This window comes from Symsagittifera roscoffensis, chromosome 2 (genome assembly GCF_963678635.1).
Source record: "Symsagittifera roscoffensis chromosome 2, txSymRosc1.1, whole genome shotgun sequence".
Taxonomy (NCBI): Eukaryota; Metazoa; Xenacoelomorpha; order Acoela; family Convolutidae; genus Symsagittifera; species Symsagittifera roscoffensis.
Genome location: NC_087063.1, coordinates 14,125,743 through 14,147,268, shown reverse-complemented (window position 1 = coordinate 14,147,268; position 21,526 = coordinate 14,125,743). Strand labels below are relative to the sequence as shown.

At 41.2% G+C, this 21,526-nt stretch overlaps 2 protein-coding genes across 2 annotated transcripts in view; both read left to right on the top strand.

Annotated features, from left to right (window-relative positions):
- The window catches only part of LOC134839041 (CTD nuclear envelope phosphatase 1-like), a 346,443-nt gene that overhangs the window by 169,062 nt on the left and 155,855 nt on the right, over positions 1–21,526 (top strand). The gene's annotated exons all lie outside the window — the stretch shown is intronic.
- Positions 1–21,526, top strand: part of LOC134839039 (bromodomain-containing protein 1-like) — a 390,829-nt gene that overhangs the window by 308,050 nt on the left and 61,253 nt on the right. Inside the window, exons 2-4 of the mRNA XM_063854439.1 lie at positions 13,780–14,072; positions 14,157–14,376; positions 15,118–15,392. Of these exons, the coding sequence (XP_063710509.1) occupies positions 13,786–14,072; positions 14,157–14,376; positions 15,118–15,392 (782 nt within the window). The 5' untranslated portion in view covers positions 13,780–13,785. The remainder of the gene's footprint in view (positions 1–13,779; positions 14,073–14,156; positions 14,377–15,117; positions 15,393–21,526) is intronic.

Sequence of the window (21,526 nt, the reverse complement as noted above, 5' to 3'; positions counted from 1 at the left end):
GGTCCACGTGCTGCTTCTCTGTCGCCCTCGTTACCAAGAAGCATAAGTACTTTCCCGGTATCTGCGACACCGCCGGGGGTAAGGCTGCTACGCCCCCTATCCCTGGTCTTTGCTTCCAAAGGAATTCCACGTTTTTGTATTCCCTCTTAAAATCTGCCGCTAGCGCCGTCCTAAAACTCATGTCTGCGGTGATTGCTATCGCACATGTTCTGTTTGTGAGTATGAAATCACTATCTGTTAGTACTATGTTACTTGAATATTCATTTGGTAAGTTAAAATATGACTCAACTACCCTGCCTATGTCAGGTTTCTTAGGTTCTTCGCCTGTTTCTGCTTCTAAGTTTCCTGTTTCTCTTGCTATTCTCAATTTTTTTATTATCAAGTTTTCAGTGTGGGTAAGTCCTACCCCCACTGCCCGGACAAAAATATCCATCGGCGTCCCCGTCGATCGCATACCGGGTATTAAGTCAAGATTAGAAGCTGGAATGAGAAGTTGTCCTTCCTGGGCAGCCCAGGAAGGATCATCTCGTTCGGTCTTAATATATTTCGCGCTTTCGCGATCTACGTCTTGAATCGTAACGCTGGTCTTTTCAGGGTCTGATGTCATTTCGTTCAGCCACTCTAAGACACGCAGGTTCGTCAGGTCTTGTTCATTTGACTGCTGTTGCTCATCGTCGAACTCCACCTCGGGTTTCGACCAGTCGTCAACCCACTCATCGTTGTGATCATCGACTATGTCAATGTCCTGTGACACGGTTATTTCCTCTAAACCCACTACTTCCTCCACTATTTTCTTTAGATCTATCCTATCCACTACAAAGTCGTCACCGTAAGGATTGTATTTCTTTCTTAGTCTCGTCCCGTCTTTCTGACTAGTCTGCATCGTGAACGGAAGATCTGGTTCCATGTTCTTGGGAACCTCTGTCTGTTCGGAATCCTGCCAATCTTCCTCTGCGTAGGGCAAGGTTTCATCGTCCGCTTCGATCTGTTCGTTTGGATCCAGGTCCAATGGTGTATCCGTACCTTCCTCTACGACTTCGTTTCCATCGTTCTTCTCCCTGGTGCCTTTTCCATTGACCTCACAAGCAGGATCCATCATTAGATAATCCCCTTCTTCCATGTCTGCAGGTACACACCAGTCTTCTGTCGATGGATTGTGTGGCTTGATGTTTTCGTAGTGGGCGGCTCGGCCAGTACTCAGTCTATAAAAGCGTCCCTCTTGGTGCACCTGTGTAATCATGAAGGGTCCCCTCCACTTTTTTAGAAGCTTCTTTGTTCCTTTCGGTGGTATAACGTTCTGAAATACCCATACGTAGTCTCCCACCGAGTAAGCCTTTGCACCAGCTGCTTTCTTGTCGAATCTTTTCCTCTGCCTTGCCTGTGCCTGCTGAGTGTTTCGTCTACACAAGTCGTTCAACTCCTGTTGGCGTCTGATCACATCCCTCACGTAGACCTGTGGGGATGTTTTCTTTCCCTCATACTCTGGGTAGAAGAATGTCAAGGGTAAAGACTTCTCGTGTCCCGTCAGCATCATGTGTGGACTGACTCCAGTGGTGGAGTGTTGCGTGCTATTATAAGCTCCCATCACCTGTGGAAGGTATCTGTCCCAATCGGTCATGTACCTGGAACAATATACCCTCAGCATCGACACTAACGTCCTATTCTGTCTTTCCACTAAGCCATTCGTCTGAGGGTGGTATGTCGTGGAGTGAGCCTGAGCGACTTGTGACCGTCTCATAAGCTCTTTCGTAAGCTCGCCTACGAAAGCCGTTCCATTGTCCGATTGAAACGTCATTGGACATCCGTGTCTTGCTATCCACGTATTGATCAGGTGGTCGCATGTCTCTTCCGCCGAGGCAGTTATGCAGGGCACGGCCTCTGCATACTTCGTGAAGTGATCTATCATGACCAAGACTTGGTTGTAACCGCTGTCTGTCATGCATATCTTCTGGTGATCTATCTGCACCACCTCGTTGAATTCAGACGACTCAATTGATTGTAAAGGAAATCGCAACTTCCTAGGATCCTTGACCTGTTGGCATGACAGACATGCTGTCACCCATTTCTCGCATGCCTTTTTCATCCCAGGCCACTCAAAGCGCTTCAGGATCCTCTGATACACTTTGTCGATCCCTTGATGGCCCATCTGATCATGCGACCTGAATAATAGTTCTGTCTGATAGAGTTGCGGCAACACTATCGCGTTATATTTGTATAAGACCTTGTCTTCTTCTCTTCTCCTGCAAGCCACGATCCCGTCCTTGTTCAGATATAATCTCCCCTCCTTCTGCATGAAGTATTGTCTCAGGATCCTATAGCTGTCTTCTTCCAGGTCACCTTTGTCAGGTGCACCGTTTTCTATCCACCTTTTTAGGTTGCTTGTCATGCGATCATTTCTCTGCGCCCTTAGAAGGTCCGAGAGTCTGTATCTCGCCTTCAAGTACGTCTTCATGACTCTCATCTGACTGTTCAGCTCGTTGGGCTGATGTGTGTCTTCTTCCATCTTAACGCACCAAATCTTCGCCAACGGTTGTGTTTCTTGTTGAAACGGCTGAAGATCAGTCCTGACTACCTCTTTCTGCGGCAACAGGCTTATCGAACGTTTCGATACCGCTATCGTTTCTAAGTCATCCGCTGCGTTGTCAAAGACTCTTTCGCTTGGTATTAGGTAGCGATCACTGTCAGGATCCTGGTACACCTCTCTGTCCAGGTTTCTCGCCCGAGTTTCCACTAGTAGCGTGTGTATCGCCAGTTCTGACAGTTCTGATCCCGAGGTCGAATCCCTGTCTGAATAGGTGTTCATTCTCGAGCTTTCTGACTTATCATCCGTCGAAGGTGTTGTGCTGGAGACTGCACGCTCCTCCAGATCATGTCCGTATTTCCTTCGCATCCATCTGAACTCCCCGGACAAAACTTTGTTCTCTAGGTCCTGTTTCTCCTCAGGAATTTTCTCGTCTATCTCGGACTCCCCGGACAAATTTCCTTGTCCCGGGTGTTGATCTTGTGATCGCTGGTTTTTCTCCTCATCCTTCTCCCCGGACAAATAGTCTTGCAGCAGATTTTGTTCTACCTCTTCACCCTCTTTTTCCCGGTCTACAAAGGTGACAGTTTTCTTTTGCTTGCCGCTCTCCCGTCCTTTCTGTCCGTAAGAAGTACTGGTTAAAATCTCCTGGGGTATTGAGGATACTAGTTGCTGAACTATTGTCCTACAATCCCTCTTGTTCTCTTCGTGCTGTTGTCTGGACGGCATGATCTTCACTTTCTCACTGACTGTTAGCGATGCCACTGCTGCTGTCCACTCGGGGTCATCTCTGGTCACTTCTCTTTCTAACAATCCACCCAGTATCCGCATCACTTGTGGTGTGACTTGCACCGTTTTATCCAATAATGAGAGGCTGTTTATATTCATGCGAGAGAGTTCTTGCTGGACCAGGTTCGAGCGCAGCAACAAATCCAAGGGGACCGGGTCCTCCCTTGACAGGATCTTTATCTCGGCTGCTTTCTCTACAGGTAACTCAGGATGCCCCGGAATTGGATGTCCAGACTTATCCAACCATCTCGTTAAGGGAAGCGCTTCATAAGTTTCTTTGTCCAGAAACGAGAATCCCTCCTTTACTTCCGCCTGATTGGCCTGCTTTTGCTCCAATCTTTCATAGAACTCAGTTTTCTTGCTGAGACTGTCAGCATTCTGATGTTTATCACGCATCCTGTGTTCGATTATCATATGGTAGCCATCCAGTCTTACTATCCATCTACCAATATAACTCTGATCCATCGAGTAGGTCTTCAACCAGGATAACGCTCTGTTGTCCACGCGTAACTTGAAAGGAGCGCTCCCCAAGTATGCACGGTACTTCTCCACGAAGGTAACTACTGCAAACATTTCTGCTTTTGGTGCGCCATATTTCATCTCTGTGTCACTCAAGACTTTGCTGCCGTATGCAATGGGACGGAGGACTGTTCTTCCGTTCCATTCTTGCTCTTGATGCAATATTCCTGAGATGGCCACCACCGATGCGTCTGTGTCAAGAACATACATGCCCTTTTCTGTAGGCATGCCCAGCACTGGCGCTTCGCACAGTTCCCGCTTTATGTTCTCGAAAGCAACTTGTGCCTCATCGTTCCATTCGAACTTTTTCCCTTTGTTGCGCATCAGCTTCTGCATCGGGTACACCTTGTCCGCGTATCCTTTTATGAATTCTCGGTAGTAATTGGCAAACCCTAGGAAGCTCATGAGCTGTGTGTCCGTTCTAGGAGCTTTCCATGTCAGCACAGCCTCTACTGCTTCTGGATCTGGCCTCACACCATGCCGGTCCACCATTCTTCCCAGGTACTTGATCGAATCCCTAAGGATTTCACATTTCGATGGTTTGCATTTCAAGCCTGCTCTTTTCATACATCCGAAGACCTCATCGAGTCGATCAATGTGATCCTCCAGGGTTGGTGTCGCTATGACTACGTCATCCACGTAGCACATCAAGAGATTCCCGTACTTTTTGGTCACTCCTGTCAAAGCCTGAGCCATCAGCCTTTGAAAGGTTGCTGTTGCATTGCACAAGCCGAAGGGCATCCTCTTCCACTGGTACAACCCCAATTCGCACGCGAATCCGGTTTTCTCCCTGTCCTTCTTTCGCAGAGGAACCTGCCAGAAGGCAGAACCCAAGTCCAATGTGGTGAAGAACTTTGCATCACCAAGTTTGGATAGGCTCTCGTCTATTCGCGGTATCGGGTACGCATCTTTAATCGTTACCGCGTTCAAGTAACGAAAGTCGCAACAAAATCTAAGCTGCCCCCCTTTCTTTTTCGCCATTACTACTCCGCAAGCCCATGGTGATTTCGAGGGTTCTATCATGTCGTATTCAAGCAACATTTCTATTTCCGCTCGGCACGCTTCCGATTTATGTGGCGTCATTCGCCTTGCGCCTTCCCTATGGGGAACGGCGCCCTCTTCTAGTTCGATTTCGTGTTCGACGAAATTACAGCAACCGATGTCCGCCTTATGTTTTGAAAATACTTCGGCGTTCCGATCTAGGAGGTCCCGCAATTTTTCAAGATCTCCCTCACCTATTTTTCCTTTTAAATGTTCTATTTCTGGCAAAACCGGTTTGTCAGAATCTAGTTCATATGACGAGGGGCGTTCCGGAAAATTCGAGCAGCTTGATAAGCCGTCGTCCGTTTCGGATTTCATTGAAAACAATTTACGAATAGATTTTAATTCATCAATCCTCTTTAAAATTTTATCTTTATTGGCATGATAAGGACAGTCTTTCACACTATATTTCTTCAAGTTTTGTGTCTCTTCATAGTCGGTCCTCATCGGCAATGCGTAACCAAGCTTCTTTCCACGCTGGATTGAAACCGTGGTGTCCAGTGTGTTCAACAACACACTGACACACAGTCCGTTTCGCGTTACCGAGAAGCTCCGGCCTAAAATCACCGAACTCTGACTATTTGGATTCGGTACTAAGCAAACCTGTTTACTATCACTTAACGAATTTAAATTTCTCATTCTAAAAATCGCTACTACAGCTTGTCCTGGTTGTAATTTTACTTTTCTGTCCAAAAAAACTGGTACCTTATTCTCGTCTGTTATTATCCTATTAATTGGTCTCTTAACATACTTTCGGTCCGGGTTTCTAATCCGTATTAGACCGTTGTTCAAGTCAATCATCACGTCAAAATTCCTGACAAAATCTCTGCCCAAGATGAATTGGTCGGCGTCGTCCAGATTCTCTACCACCAGGAAGTTCATCCAAAAGTTCCGTCCTCCCATGTGAAGGACCGTCACCGGTGTTCTTCCAGCTACGTAGATAGCTCCTCGATTTGCAGCGGCTAGTCGGAGATTCGTAGGAATCAGATCTTCCCGCGTGAAGCCCATTTTCTCCCAGGTTTTTATCGGCATCACACTCACCACCGCGCCTGTGTCCAGAAGCCCTGTGACTCCGATTTTTGTTCCGTTGGTGTCAAGCAGGTGTGCTGTCACATCTGCTTCATATCCAATATGTACCGCGTCTTGTTCCATCATGGCGTCATGGCCTATCCTGCGGACTTTGAGTTCCTCTTCACCCAAATAGATCTGCCCCATTTGGTCATCATCTGTTGTTATGTAAGTCCTGGTGTAGATGCTGATTCCATCCACGTTCAGTATTATTTGATACGGCCCATAGACCTCCAAGTAGCGTCCATGAAGTTTCTTCATGCGAGGGCCACCCGTCGTTAGTAGTGCTCGCACAGCTCTCGACTCAGTGCGTGGCTCCACCTGCCTCAGATAATCTGCATATGTGTCCAAATGCATTAAAGTGAACTCTGATGGTTCACTCAAATTTCTTATTACCTGGTGTCCAGCCACTGAGATTATCGACTGTATCTTCTTTCCCTGCGGCGCCATGCCGAACCTCTTACCGGAGATCACTTTAAGTTTCATATCTAAACTGCTTGGTGTTTTCGTCTCTTCGAACTCCGTTGCCTCGAAGGTATTCAGTTGCTCCTGAAGCTTTTCATTTTCCAGTTCAAGTTTCACTTTTTGTTCGATCTCTTTCGTCACCAATTCCTGCTTTACTCTATTTAAAGCATCCTTTGCGGCTGCCTTATAATCGATCTTGAAGTCATCGGCCGCAGTTGCTGGTTCCGGTACACGTGCCTCTTCTGTTACTGCTTGCATTTTCTTTGCCGCCAGCTCTTGAGGTTTGTCCTTCCTGCGTGCCTCTGCTTCGCTCAAAAGTCGAGCCTTGCTTGCTTTCACTCCTGACAAAGCTTCCTCATGCCTTGGATGCTTGATGTCTGCCACTGCATCCCAGAATTGCGGACAATCTGATTTAAAATGACCTTCCAAGTTACAAAAGAAACACCTCGGGCCAAATTTCGCAATTACTCCTCTCATGAAATCCTCATGATCCAACTCTGACGCATCTTCGTCCTCGAGGCTAAAGCCTATTGCTTTCATGCCTTGTTTGTAAGCAGGGCATGCTGACACATGATGGTCTGTTGAACTGCAATTAGCACAAGAACGTCTCTTGTCCATATCATCCCTCGGTTTGTACCAATTGTTCCCTTGGTTAGCTGGTCCGTTGTTAAAATTGCCATAATTGTTCTTGTAATATCCAGATCTCGAAGGAGGTTTCAACAAAAGATACTCTTTTGATTTGAGTCTCAACTCCTCCGGTGTTGGCGCATTAGTTGATAGTGGTGTGTAATGCGTTGCTAGCATCGTACGAAGTTCATCATTTTTCACACCATCGATGAATTTTGAGGCTACGGCCAGGTTCATCCTTCGGTTTGACTCATCCGGTTGGCTGCGTCTTCTCAGCATTTCCAAATCATCGAGAAACTTGTCTATTGTTTCATCTTCTCGTTGCCTCCGTTTCTCGAAGCGCATCATCGCCTGGTGCCCCTGCACCCCTGATCCGAAACGGTTTAACAAGATTTCGAAGATTTTCTCAGCAGTGTCACGTTGATACTGTTTCTTAGCCATGACACAGTTCAGGGCTGTCCCTTCTAAGTTGCTGGTGAGCGCGCTGCATTCCTGTCTCTCCGACAAGTCCTCTTCCTCGAAATGCAGCTTCATTACCTCTATCCAGGTATCAATACAGCCATCAGATTCGTCCTTGTAGCATCTTGGCTTCTTAAAGACTCTTCTGGACTTTTCACTGCGTTCATTGGTTCTAGATAACCGCGTCAGGAATGTCTCCAAAGACCTGTTCAGGGGTTCAAATGCTGTGGCCATTGCCGTAGCATCCCTTGAGTGTCCCGCCTGAGTGTCCTCACACCTTGTCGAAGGCTCTGTGTGCGGTGCATCCCTGCAATCCGAATCACCATGAGCGTTTCCCGCTTGGCCCATGTGACTCCTCCTCGGGCTTGTATGCCCCATGTTGCCAGAATCGCTTCTCCCGGTCGCATGTGTGCTTTGCGTTGGTCGTTCGTTCGAGGTTTGTCTGTTCCCCGTTGAACTTGCTCTACCGTTCGGGCCCCATGCTGTATTACCCCTTGTGGCATAGCCTGATGAACTGCCCCTGCCTCTAGTGGATCCATTTGTCTTCCTCCTTTGATGTTCATTGAAGTTCACCCTCGGTTCCCTGCTGGGACCTCCCGAGTTCGGCTCTCCTTCTTTTGGTCCACTCTTGCTGCTTAGTAGCCCGTCCAACCTATCCATGATAGCCTGCGTTCGCCTCTCCATCATCGCGTCTATCTTTGTGTCAAGAGACCCAAGAGACTGCTCTTGCTGAATTCTTAACTTCTCCATGTCGGCTCTTAAGCGTAACTCCCTCTGTTCCGCCTCTCTTGTCATTCGCGACAAGTTCCTCGTCATATGTTCGTCCGTTCTTTCTTTCAAGCGTTTTTCGCTTCTGCCAACTTCTTGTCTGTTGCGGTTTATTTCTTCCCGCAGACTTTCTCTTTCAATGTGAACTGCTCTTTCCAGTTCACTCATCCTTATCGACATCTGTTCATTTTGTTCTCCTAAACTGCCCACTATGTTGTTTAAGGCTTCCTCTAGTGCTGCCCCGTTATCCATGAGTGGGGTCACTAGTGGTGGTGTAACTCTGTCGGTCCCAGGTAGCTTCGTGCTGGTAGAGATCCGGGCCTTGACTCTCTGTCTTGACGTTTTATCATTATCTATTTCAGGATCCGCTAACGCGTTGCCAAGCCCTCTGGTTCTATTCTCTTCAGGTTGTGGCTCCGAACTTGTCCTAATCGCGAAGTCCTTGGACTGGCCCGGTGTGTTTGCCTCTTTGCTTATCGTTTTCACTACACCAAATTTATCCATGGTTCCAGTCTCTCTTCCGACGTGTGCCTCACTCTCCTGGATCGAACTATTGAGACTGACTTGAGATCCAAAGTCCCCTTGCTCCTCTTCATCCTCTTCCTCCTGGGACTCCCCATCGTTTCCTGCTCCTCCTCCCATGCTGAATGGAAAGATGTTTCCGAAGGTGTTCTTCATTCTTTCTGAGAACGATGATGAGGTTGTTTGTCTTCCAGTTCCGCTTGCCATCATAGTGTTGTCTGTCTGAGATCTTCTAGTTGCCGTTACTTCAGTTGAGATGTCGGACAGTTCCGACATCTCCTCTCGATCCAACGTCCCGGTGGAAGTGGAAAAATCATGGCCTTGTTCTACCGGAGTAGATTCACTCGCCAGCCTTCTGCCTCTCCCTTCCAGTCCATTTACTCCCTGGTTGTCGTTCATGGTATGGTCCGTATTGACCTCCACTTCTAACAGTTCTCTTCGCTCTTCTGAGGTCTTTTGACTTCTCGTTTCAACCATTCTGCCTGAAACCGTCCCCTCTTTATCGGACCGGGTTCGCTTGATCCAATCCACAAAAGGATCGGTCATCGTTTTTCTTTGCTTTTCAGGTATGAATTTCCTAGAGCTATTACCTCGTTTTGGTATCCTTGACTTGTCTAAACTCATTCTTTATTTGTCACTTTCCTATGCCTACTCTTGACTCAATTGCTAGAGACCTTATAGTTTTATTAACAATAATAATGACACAACACAATAAATTTCACCAGATTCTATTAAATAGTGACCACGAATCCCTGTATGTTGTCAGAGTACAGTTTATATAAAATTTATTCACACTAGCCGATTATCGGTCCAAAGATCTGGAAACTAGCACAATATGATGTTATCAGTCAATTTAAAAGATAGTGTAGTCACTACCCAATCAAGCACAGTTTAGGTTGATTTAAAATCAAAAACAAAAAATATATATTGACACAATATGAATGTATATATAAAAAAACGTATGTATCTTGTACTCTTAGTTGGTCGCAGTACAATAGTCGAACCTGTCTTTTAAAGAAAAAGCTTTCCCTGCTTGGTGCTGCACCAAACAGACAAAACTTTGAAGGCAGTTATTCGCTCAAGTGGGCGTCTATTGCACCCACCGAGTATTGTGTTACCTATCTGCCTTCGGACTGCCCGAGCTAGACCTACTAAAATCCTCAGGGCAGTCACTTTTCCCAAAAACGTATTATGTTTCAATCCACACCAATGAGTCACGCTCTTTTTAATTTAGACTTAGTGTCGCGAATATCCGAGTTCGGACCTGTTTTGTATTAGTCTTGTTCTTTTTGAAAGGCAAGTTACCAGTGCAGTCACTGATACCTAGCTTGTGTATTAATCACCTAATAACTCTCGCTTTTTAGTCTTTCTTTCGTTTACCTAAGTCCTTAATAAAATAATACCCCTCCGGATTGGCACGAATAGGACCCTTCCGGACTGTCAGAATATAGACCCCTCCGGATTGGGACCCCTCCGAGTTAGTTAATAGTAGACCCCTCCGGATTTGGACCCCTCCGAATTAGCAACTATAAGACCCCTCCGGATTCGGACCCCTCTGATTTTGAAAAATTTCGACCCCTCCGGATTGGGAGCCCTTAGCTCTGTCAAAGTAGCTTTTCGTAGTTTTCTTAATTTCAGCTTATACCCCTCCGGATACGTTCTGCGTTGCTTTTATGCTGTTTGAATTAACTGGGAAGGGTATGGGGTCCTTTCCTAGACCCTCTGGATTAAAGTTAAGGCACTTATTTGACAATTCACACTAACGGTGAAGGGTCTTATCACTTGCTTAATTTCGACTCTATTATGGTTGTCTTGTGCCTTCAGCCCTCCCTTTTTGTCTAGAACTGTCCTAAGTTACTTAGTTCAATCGCTATCAACTTTTGGTAGGGGTTTAAGGGTTTTTCAGAAAAAATTATAAAACGTGAAGGGTGTACCCCTCCGGATTTGTGTAATTTGCTAAAAACAATCTCAAAAAATTTTCTCGCTCGCTTTTTCGAGTAATTCTCTTTCCTACTAGTAAGTTCAGCTAATTTCTGATCTAATGGTACCAAGATCAACTCAATATGCTCAGTAGTTCCAAAGTTATTAACTAAAACGTCTTTCTTCCAAACTCAAAAATTTTCTCTCTTATAGGTTCCGCCTAACTTTTTCCGCAAATCTGGTCCTTTCGACCTAAAAATTATTGATCTGAGCTCAGAAGGCCTATACTCTTCTAGTTCAATGCAAAAGACCCGATCTAAAACGCTTTTGTAGAAAAATTTTGCGAAAAACTATGCTACCTGGACCCCTCCGGATTGATGAATCCACCAAATCAAACACGTTATGTTCGATTTCTCTGCAACCCGGAAAGCTTTCGGGTAGCGGGTTTTAAAACTCGTAGATTCACCAGTGGACGTTGTCCGATCAACTGTTTTTACTGTCCTAACTCAAAGATTTCAAAAAATTTTCTGATTTTATAGTGTTTCTTACTATCAAAAAATGGGAAAATTTGATTTTTTGTACCAAACTAGTTCCAACCACTTCCGAACTAAAGTTAACCGGTTCTACTTATTACAGTAGTGCAGTTACGATGTAACACACTAACTTAGCGCTTTTTTCCGTTTCAAAAAATACCGATATCTCAAAAATCGCGACTTGTGGGGGGATCAAAATATCGCTATTTTGACCCTAAAAACCGGTCTGTTTTCGTTGTTTTCCACTGAAAAACGATATATGACTATTAATATAGGCTATATGAATAATAATATTAGCAATACTATACCCCTCCGGGTCTGTTTATTATCCGAATTAAGGTGCTTAACTCGGATATTCGCAGTTCGGTGAAGGGTCACTACAGTGCAGCACTGTCGAGCCCCCCACAGATTACTATCTTACTTTTTGTACCAAAAGGGATACAAAACTTGTTAACGATACCCAACAGTCGATTGTTGTTGCCGTTGAGCCCCTTCTTGTTGCTCCTTGAACTGCTTGCCGGATCGGTCTTCACCCAAGACCCTTCCGAATTGAGCGCAAATCAGCTGACCCTTCCGGATTGAGCGCAATTTAACATTAACGTGCTTAAATGCTCAAATAACCCTACAGTACAAGCCTCACAAACGGGCCTCAAAATTGATCGTAACGATCCTGACTGATATAAATGCCTGTAACAACAATATATCTATCAACAACAAACGGGGGGGTTGAATCACATCTTGTCTGGGGGGATGATTTCTACTGATTTTCTACTTTTTTACTGTTTTTGGTTTTTTCGGTAATTTTTTATGTTTTTTGTTTTTCTTGGGTACTATACTACTTTTTGTTTGGTTTTACTTATATCTTTAAATGTTTTTGGTCACAAACCACTCAGGGGACGAGGGGTTCGCGATTCCCCCCACCCTTCCTGGTTCATGAATTTTCGGTCTTAACTAGGTTAAAAAACTATTCACGGCAATCCGGAAGGCTTCCGCGTTCCGAACTACCCTTCCGCCCCGGCAGTTTAGGCCTATTAAGAGCATTAATGTGAGCATCCGCTCGGCGCGGAGTGCTCGTTAACGGTTCCGCCGGTCATGATGTTACGAAAGAATAACACCCAGGAGCGCCATAAAAACATACATGTAACATTCGCCCGGAAGATACATATCGACGGATAACAAAACTAAGTCTTAAGACGACTGGCCAGCGTCTAAACAGAGCTTTGCATGTTTTTCACCGTCTCTACCAAGCCAGTACTTTTCGGTGGTCTTTCTTACATCGGGTCGACAAAAACGATACTGTTCTCCGGCTTCGACCAGAACGCTCAAATTAACTGAATTACATGCAAAAATAGTGAGCTCATGGCTGGGTCTCTGTATCCCCAGACCACGAGGTCACTCCTAAAAACAGGGCTACTACTTATTATATTACTATTGTTTTTGTTCAGTAGATAAAAATCATCATCTCCATCGAAGATGGATCAACCCTTTCCCCCAACTCCTAGCACCTCATCCTTGTCAAAACTAATCAAAATATCAGTTAAATTCAAGTCAGGACATGACAGGATGCTAAAAGTTTATGTGAGTTAATAAAAGTTTCCGTCCCGAGACCCTTCCGGATTCTTGAATCCGCCGAATCAAGCTCCTTACTCTTGATTTCTTGCTAATCCGGAAGGCTGGTTCTCACCCTTCACCGTTGTTGGCAACGGCCTTGCAACTATTGTAGCAGCACAATAGTTGCAACTCGGAACGTTCTCTGCTATTCTGTAGTTCGTTGTCGTTTTCCAATCTCGATTTTCGTACTGTTCGCAATCGCAGATAAAAGTTGTTCTGTTCTTCACTCGCTTTTTGTTAAAAATGGCCGTTTCAGCATTTCTCAGAAATGTGACGTCATCATTCGAATTTTTGAAAATTTAAAATACTAGAATATTCTAGCCCTCACCGTTTGGCTAAACGTTCCAATAACGTCGCTAATCCTTCGAAATCATCAACTCGGAAGGCTTACTGCTCAAAATTCGAATCCTGCATAAATTGCATTTTGGCCATTCTGGTCGAATGTCACACTGGCGTACTCGGAACAATAAATGACAAAATAACTTTCGACGAAATTTTTATTTGTAACACTTGTTTATTTATATTTTCTCGTGTCGAGTTGCGTATTCTTATTGAAGAAACGTAACCCGTATCGATTTTAATTGAAAAGGACTTAAACACTTGTCATCTTCTTTTATCATTTTGACTTCCATATCTAGAAAGTTCCAAGGATTTTGACTGGAATACGTGATGAAGGGACTCCTGACTGTAACCTCGGTTACTATGATACTTTGACCTTCTGATTACCGGAGAAATGCAAGTGAAGAATTTGAGTGTAGCGTCGTCTTAAACCGTCCCAAAAGCTGTGGTCGTCTTAACAGCTGTAGCTTTATTTGCCGGAAACATCTTAAAGTATTGGATTCTTCCATCCGATGCGAACTGCCTTGTGTAGAAATCTTAAAACTACGTCAAGATCAAAGGACATCAATATGTTTTTTTTTATTCATTGTTTTCAGTAGACTAATGAATGATTCTGATGCTAATACTACCACAGCATGTGCAATCAATGATGTTGTTGAAGAAATAATTAATAGTTTTAAGGCTCTGAAGCCGCCTTTTATCTGTCCGATAGATAATTGTTCTAAGCCATGTCTGGGGTTGATGAGTCTAAAGCATCACTTATTGAAAATTCACAGGGAACGGCTTTCACAAGAGAAGCAAAGCGATGACGACGCACAGGTTTCAGACGAAGGGCAGGAGAAGAATGCTGCTGCTGCTGCAACATCCGCAAAGATAATTTTCAAGAAAAGGCATGTAGCGACCATTTTGCTAATGCAAACTTTGAACTTCAAACAACAGAATTTTCATTGTAACATAGAAATTTTGCTGTTTAGAAAAAAGAAAAGAGGGAAGCTGCGTTTTGTAAATGGCCGTAAAAGCAACTCAAATGCGTTGAACAAGTCGCAGAATGTGACGGAAGACGAGTGGGAAGAGGTGCATGCAAATGGGGGGCAACATAATTCACTATCGCCAGCTTCAGCTGCTCATTATAACATGACATACGAAGAGTCGCTGCGAGTTGCCATGTTCCACGTAGACAATAGGGCATACCGAGTAAGTTAGTTATAAGAAAACTGGGGCGTTCTCTATAAGAGATGTTGACAAAAAGTTTTAATAACAAGTGGCATGTTGCTTGCTGTGCAAATAGCACAGAATCGATGCACCAAAGCAAACAAGAATAGCCGGTTGTCTAAAAAAAACTAAAAAAAATGTGATTTTTTAAGGAAAAGTCTAAAATTTGTTCAGGCTTAAAAATTCAGTAAAAACACCAAGAATGAGAATAATAACCAGAACGTAACGTTGAAGTTTACTAGATTTAAACTTGCTCGAAATTAGACTAAGAAACAAAATTTTCAAGTTGGCTTTTCTCGGCATGACAAATGTTGACTCTGCGCTGAAAGTTTGTCTGAAAGACGTGAACATAAAGACCCGTTTTTCTGGACAAAAAGCTTTTTTGAAGCCGAAGCACGTTCAAAGGGCTTGAATATGATACCTCACTTGAGCCACGTGCGACTATTTTTTGAGGTACCTAAGAGCATTTTGTTTATCTTGCAAATCAACTTATCGAATTTCTTTTTTGCATATGAAATCTTGAAGGAAGTCAGTGATCTTACACTTGAATTAGCAATGATCTTACAGAAGGAAATGTGAATCGTGCAAATCAGATGAATTTTCGAGCGATCTCCTCTTAAACTTGGCGATTTTGATTCTTAAAATTAACCATAAACGAGGCGTAAATTTTATTTCATAACTAATTGTTTCACGAATAGTTAACTTACCTAGAAGATGCTTTAGGTTGATATTGATGAACCACTAAAGTTGAGTTTTGTCGACAAGCCGAAACCGTCAGCGGAGGCAGAGCAGCCTCTCAACGTAACTCTTTCAACTGAAAATGCATCGGCAACAAAAAGTAAAAACAGTGGTAAAAACTCGAAATCCAAAAAATCGGGTGCAAAAACTGGGTTGGCGAAGAAAGACATGAAGAAATTACCCGAAGCAGAAGTGAAGTGGTTTGACAATCCAGCGCAAATATTTTCAAAGCCGCACGTAGTTCCAAAAGAGTACAGAAAGTAAGTATCAATGAGCGAATTCAAACGAAAATGGTATATTTGAAATTATAACACAAGCAGCTTTTTTTCGAATCGAAGTGGCAAATAAAATTGTTCATTAAGAGTGCTCACTTATTCGGTGGAACTTTTGCTTCAATCACGATCTGCATCGTCGGAAATTTCATAGCATCTGTTCTGTGCCGTATTGGTGACTAATGTTTGCTGTTAGCCAAGCATTTAGCACAACTTGTTTCAAGAGTAATGAACGTAGTGAAAACTCTTATATAGGTCTTGTTGATTTTTTTTGTTTATTTTTTTTTCAGGAAAGTCTTAGTTTGTTCACGCTTAACTTTGATTTTTTGCAGTTTGACTTGTGATTTAAAAAAAAAAATCAGTGCGTTTCCATTGTTAAAAGAAGTGCAAATTCCACTATCGAACAGCAAAAGTGTAAAGGTCACGAAAAACGTGATCGACTTCTAATTTCAAAAATGGAAATTAATTATCAGATTTCCCAGCGAAATGAATGTTTTACCTATTGATCCAATTTTCTCAAATTGGGTTAATTTTAACCTGAAAGTGTCCATCATAAATTGTTCAGCAAATTCGAAGAGTTTTAAGGCCATCTATTTTTTTTGAAATTCAAAAGCTTAAGATTTTCGAAAAAAAAAAGTTTTTTTTTTCAGTTTCCTTGTGTTCATTACTCTTTCCCAACTTTCAGTTGGCTATGTTTTATTTTTGGCGATATTTTTGCTTCATAACATTGGTAATTTATTAGCATCTATTGCTGCATCATTGCTAGCTAGTGTTAGGAAATTTTCATTGGCCCATGGCGCAGATTGGAGAACGTGAGATTTCAAGTCTGTAGGTCGCTGGTTCGAATACGTCACTTAGCAGAAGTTTTCTTTATTATAGGTTTTTTTCTACTTTTTCTTATTTTTTTTATAGCTGCTTTTGTTTTCTAGCTTGTGTTTGCGAAGTGCAGCTCCACCACTTCTGTGTTTGTTTTGTTTCAAATAGCAGTTTTCAAAGAGTTTGCAAATGTTATTTTCACTTGCGAGGAGAAGTTTCCTTGTTATCGGCAACTTTATTTGGTAAACAGCTTTTCTTCAAATCTAACAGAAATACGCACAATTATTTTCTCGTGCAGGTTGACTTGCTCAATTTCTTGAAATGTAAATGAAAGTTATTTTAAGTTAATTTAAGGTGGCTATTTATAAATTTTTCAGATATTTTTTTTTCGGTTTTCTGGTTTTCATCCTTGTTTCCGTCGGCCAATTCGTTTATTTTTAAATGCAATTCTTTTCATCTAATTGTTTTTTATAAGTAGGTTACTTACCAAAACATATTCGATTTGATTTAAACTGCTTTTGATGTAAATGAAAGCTGTTCTGTAACTTGTAAGTTGACTAACTCTGACGTTGAATATATTTTTTCGATGAATGCTTCCGGCTTGATTTATATCGGCTCAGTGTCGACTTAGTATTTTGAAATTAATTTCTTACAACAATTTTGTTATAGGCTCAACAAGGGTCGACCCAATTTTTGTCCTTTTAGTTATCCTTTTAAAGGGATCGTACCACATGAAAAAATTTGATCACATTTTTTGAAATATCAACGAGCGTATTGAAGGCAATTAATGAGGTAGTTTGTATTTTCAGGTAGTCTTGAAAGTTGTTAAAATCAAGTTCATCTGCTAAATGGAGGGAGGGTTACATAGAGGGGGAATGAAAAAACGTTTAAATCACTTTAAGTTTGATCAGCTTTTCCAAGTTGGGTTTTCTTTATCACAAAAGATGTCGAAAATTTATCAAAAAAGATTGTTCAATTTTAGATGTACAAGGATATGAATTGTTTAGGTTTTTTGAGAACGCTGAATGTTAAATTTTTTTCTGCGGTTAATTTGGTTTTCAGCCTAAATGTTTTCGACTTTTTGTCCTCAATTTATGCTTTTAATTGGCGTTAGTTTTTGCACAGCATGAGTACGGGGTTAAATATGGCAACAGTTCAATTCAAAAAAGTGGCGAAATTTTCTGACTTAGTTTTTCATTTCTGCAAGAGCTTATGACCTTATTTTCAGTGTAAAACAGATATGACAGTTGTCGATTTTTTCTTAAATTATAAAAGAGCGAAATGATTTTCACTTCAGTAGTTCGTGGCGATTTTTTGTTTGGAAAATCTCAGGAACGTTTGTTCAGGCTAAATGAAATTTGTTCCTCTGTTAAATGAAGGCAAACTCCACCACTATCGAACAGCGAAAGTGAAAATGCAACGAAAACCGTGAATGATTGCTAGTTTCAAAAACGAACTTTAATTTTCTGAATTTCCAGCGGAATAAAGTTTACATTTTGTTCTAGTTTTCTCTAGATGGGATGAACTTGAGAAAAAAGTGCTTTCATAAACAGTATTTGAAATTCAAAGCGCTGAAACTTGATATATTTTTGTCTTCGCAATTCAAAATTGTTTTGGTTTTCTTGTTTTTTTTTACACTTTACCAAATGTCTGCTTGCTAAGTTTTATGTGTTTTGCCTTCCAATGCCACTCCAGTTATTGGACTGAAAAATTTCTGATGTGGTGACCGCATCGTTAAGTGAAATCAAGGAACTATAGAAGTTTTTTCAAAGCTAAGTGTTTTCTCCTTTTTTTTCTTCTCGCAAAGCAAGAGACTGGTAGTTGGTAACTTTTATACCGCAAACAATTTTTCTTACAAATCCGTAAGAAATTGACCTGGCTATATTATATAGTTTTTAATATCTTCCTATTTGGTCAAGTGGTAAAGTGTGTGCTATAAGAGCCGAAGGTCTGGGGTTCGAGTCTCGGCTGGACCTGGTTTCTGATCCGACCATTGAAAATGGGAAGGAACTTTGTGTTAGAGTGCTTTATTTTTTTCCGTTTTACACGCAATTGCTGGTCTCAGAAATAATCATCAGACTGGGTTAAATTTGCTTATTTAGGCTTAATTTGAGCCTTGAAAACTTAATTTTTTTAAAAAAAATTTCGAAAATACTATATAATTTTTTAGTTTTCCAGAAATTTTTCCGCAAAGTTGTTGTCCAATTGTTCTCTTTTACTATGACTATTCAATATGCTTAACTTCTAGTTTTTCTTGATATTTTCATCACACCATGCAAAAAAAACGATGAGTTTTTTTGTGTTTTTCTAAGACCATGGTCGGAAAATTCTGAGCTACTTGCAAAGTAACCGGCTATCCCTGTTTAATATCGGACTATCGTTTGTTGTCGGACTATCGTTTGTATGATTATTTTTTTGGGGACGTATTATTTTTGCTTTGAAAATTTCTTGGCTACAATGGTTTCGGCTTCTCACGTGCTAATATCTGCCTAGTTATGCGCTCATGCTTTTTCAACGCTGTGCATCTGTTTCTAGGTTTTTGTCCCTGAATTATGCTTCATTGGAGACATGCGTTTGTATATGTTGTTTTTTTGCCAATTGTTTGAATAGTTTACTGATTCCGTCTCAGTTTCTATCTGCTAGCTTACAATATTTTTGAGAGACATTTTTGAGATATATCTATTTGTTTAGTTAGTGCTGATGTTTTTGCTTGAGATTTACTAGGTATTTTCCAGAGCAGAAAGGTTCCAGCTCAATAGTCCATTGCTTTTTGTTTTTAAAAAAACTTGCGAAATGCAATATTGATTTATTTCGTCGCCTGATGCAGAAGAAAAATCTGCGAAATAAAAATCTGAAAATCATAAAGAAGATCATCAAAACAAATTATTCAATAAGTTTTTTTTTGTTTGCCTGAAATTTTATTTCGGAAGTTTGTGATGGCGTGGTTGCTCCTGCTCGCCTGATTTTGTCTGAAAAGTTTTCAGCGTCATTTATTTGGATATTTAAAAAGTCCTAAACACAATGTGTGATAAAGGTAACTGAGTAAGGTTTTTGCCAAAACTTAAGAGGGAAAGACATTGGTCTTGTTTATTTGGAAGAAAAAGATTATTTATCCAAGTTCATACTAAATTGTAGCCTATTTTTGTTAGTGAAAATGTATTTTTAGTTTATCGAAAAGAGCAAGGATGAGCAACTAGACCAACGGATATGCAGTATACTTAACATATGGATTGGGGTTTCGTTTTTTAGTTAGATTGTCGTTAATCATCCAGGAAGTGATCATGCTACAAGGAAGGCTAGTTAGGAATGATCGAAAATACAAATTTACCCATTATGCGCTAAAGTCTAAATATTTATTTTCAATTAACTAAGTAGCTAGCTCGCTCTTGGAAAGATCCCTGGCCTGCTTGGAAATTTAAACCTTGGGTCCTGTTTTCAGTTGCGAGAGGAAGTGAATTTAAAAACAAAAAATTTTAAAGCAGCAAAAAGCAGCCGAATTTCAATGATATGTGAAATTGCTTAAGAAAACTTTTGCTGCTTTAAAAATTCTCAGCTTTTGACAGTTAGCCGATGAACCCTAGAGATCCAAACAATAGTCCGACTACTCACTGGGCTGATTTGTAGAACTTGTTGCTTAAATGTTTTGGTATATGCTATATTGGTTTTGTTCCAGCATTTAAACCTTTAAAAATGCAATAAAATGTATAATTTAGTGTGTTTCAATGAATGGATAGTTAAACTTAGAATTTCGAAATTTACAGCTTCATTTTTTATGATATCACTTTGCTTTGGGCTCAACTGACGTTTGCCCAAGTACTTTCGGCGTAGTTGCCACTCGGTAAATGATTTTGAATGCTTGTCTAACGGTGGCTGTGTATTCCTTGACCTATTCTTTTCAATATGAAAATCATCTGAGACAAATTTATGAAGATTTTTTAAAGTTTTTTTCCAAATTTCAAAAACAGTTCTTCGAATTAGATGCTTCGACCGATTTAAGTCTGCTTATTTACAAGGTTATCGAAGTCCTGTTAAGCTCCGCTTCGCGTCTGTGTAAAAAATTGTTATTCGCTAATATGAGTTTTTGATTTTGTACAAAATCGGATAGTTTGCTGGACATTAAAGAACAGGAATCTGGTAATAATCTTGTGTTTCTGGATCTATTATACAGCCTTATCAATTGGTGAACGAATCGACCTATGCGTCTGTGTTTCAAAGATTTAAAAGCGGATTTTTGATATCTTTTATCTATGTTAAAGGGGCTTACTCGATTACTCGAAGAAGGATGAGAAAATTAAAAGTTTGCAAACATCAGAAAAATTAAATTTTTTATCATAAGTTCAAAAATGGATAACTTAAGTTGCAACTAGTTGGAAAAATAGCCGGTTACTTTCTGTGGGTGGCGACTTTGGTGGAAAAATTTGACGGTTCAGAGCCTTCTATTTATAGAGATATGACGATTTTGGTGATTTTTCAGATACAAAAGAAAACTGTTTACAACCAGCGGGATCTAGAGTTAAAACATTGCTGTTAGCGCTGTGTTTAGCGCTGTTTAAACGCAATATATGTTTTTATTAGAAAAATTTCAATGTACTTGTGAAACTAGGATTTGTTTTTCTGATTATTTTTCTTGTTTCCTTTGTTTACAGTTGCGATCAGCTTAGTTTGTTAATACGAACCTTCTTTTTTCTAACCTAACTCGCAAATAAAAGCGATCATTAAAAGTGTTAACTCATGTTGAAGTTTCACTGTAGCATCGGAACTTCCATAGCATCTGTTCTCTACATTATTTGCGACAGAGTAGTTAATGGTACCTATTCAGCTTCCCTGGCTTAGTTGTTAGTGTGTGAGGCTCTTAATCTCTAGGTCGCACGTTTGAATCTTAGAGGTAGACGAATTTTTGCTAATTCAAGAATAATTTCTAATTTTTGTTATTGCACTTTATAGAGCGGCTTTAGTCGTGTTCTCACAAGTGTTTACGAAGCGAAGCTTCGCCTCTGTGTTCCTGATGCTGTCTGCCATTGATGTGCTATTCAAGGGCAGCTATTAGTAGACTTCCATGGTCTCGTTAGCTGCCCTTCCGATGAATACTTTTTTGATGAAATTACTGGATTATTATTTATTCAGTAAAAAAACTACTGTATTATTAAGAGTAATGAACGTAGTGAGTACTCTTATATAGGTCTTGGTGATTTTTTGTCACGCTCAGTTTTGATTTTTCGCGGTTTGACTTGTAATTTGAGTTCAGTTCAATTTCTTTAGTAAAAGGAAGGGAGTCTGCGCTATCGAACATGTGAAAAGTGTAAAGG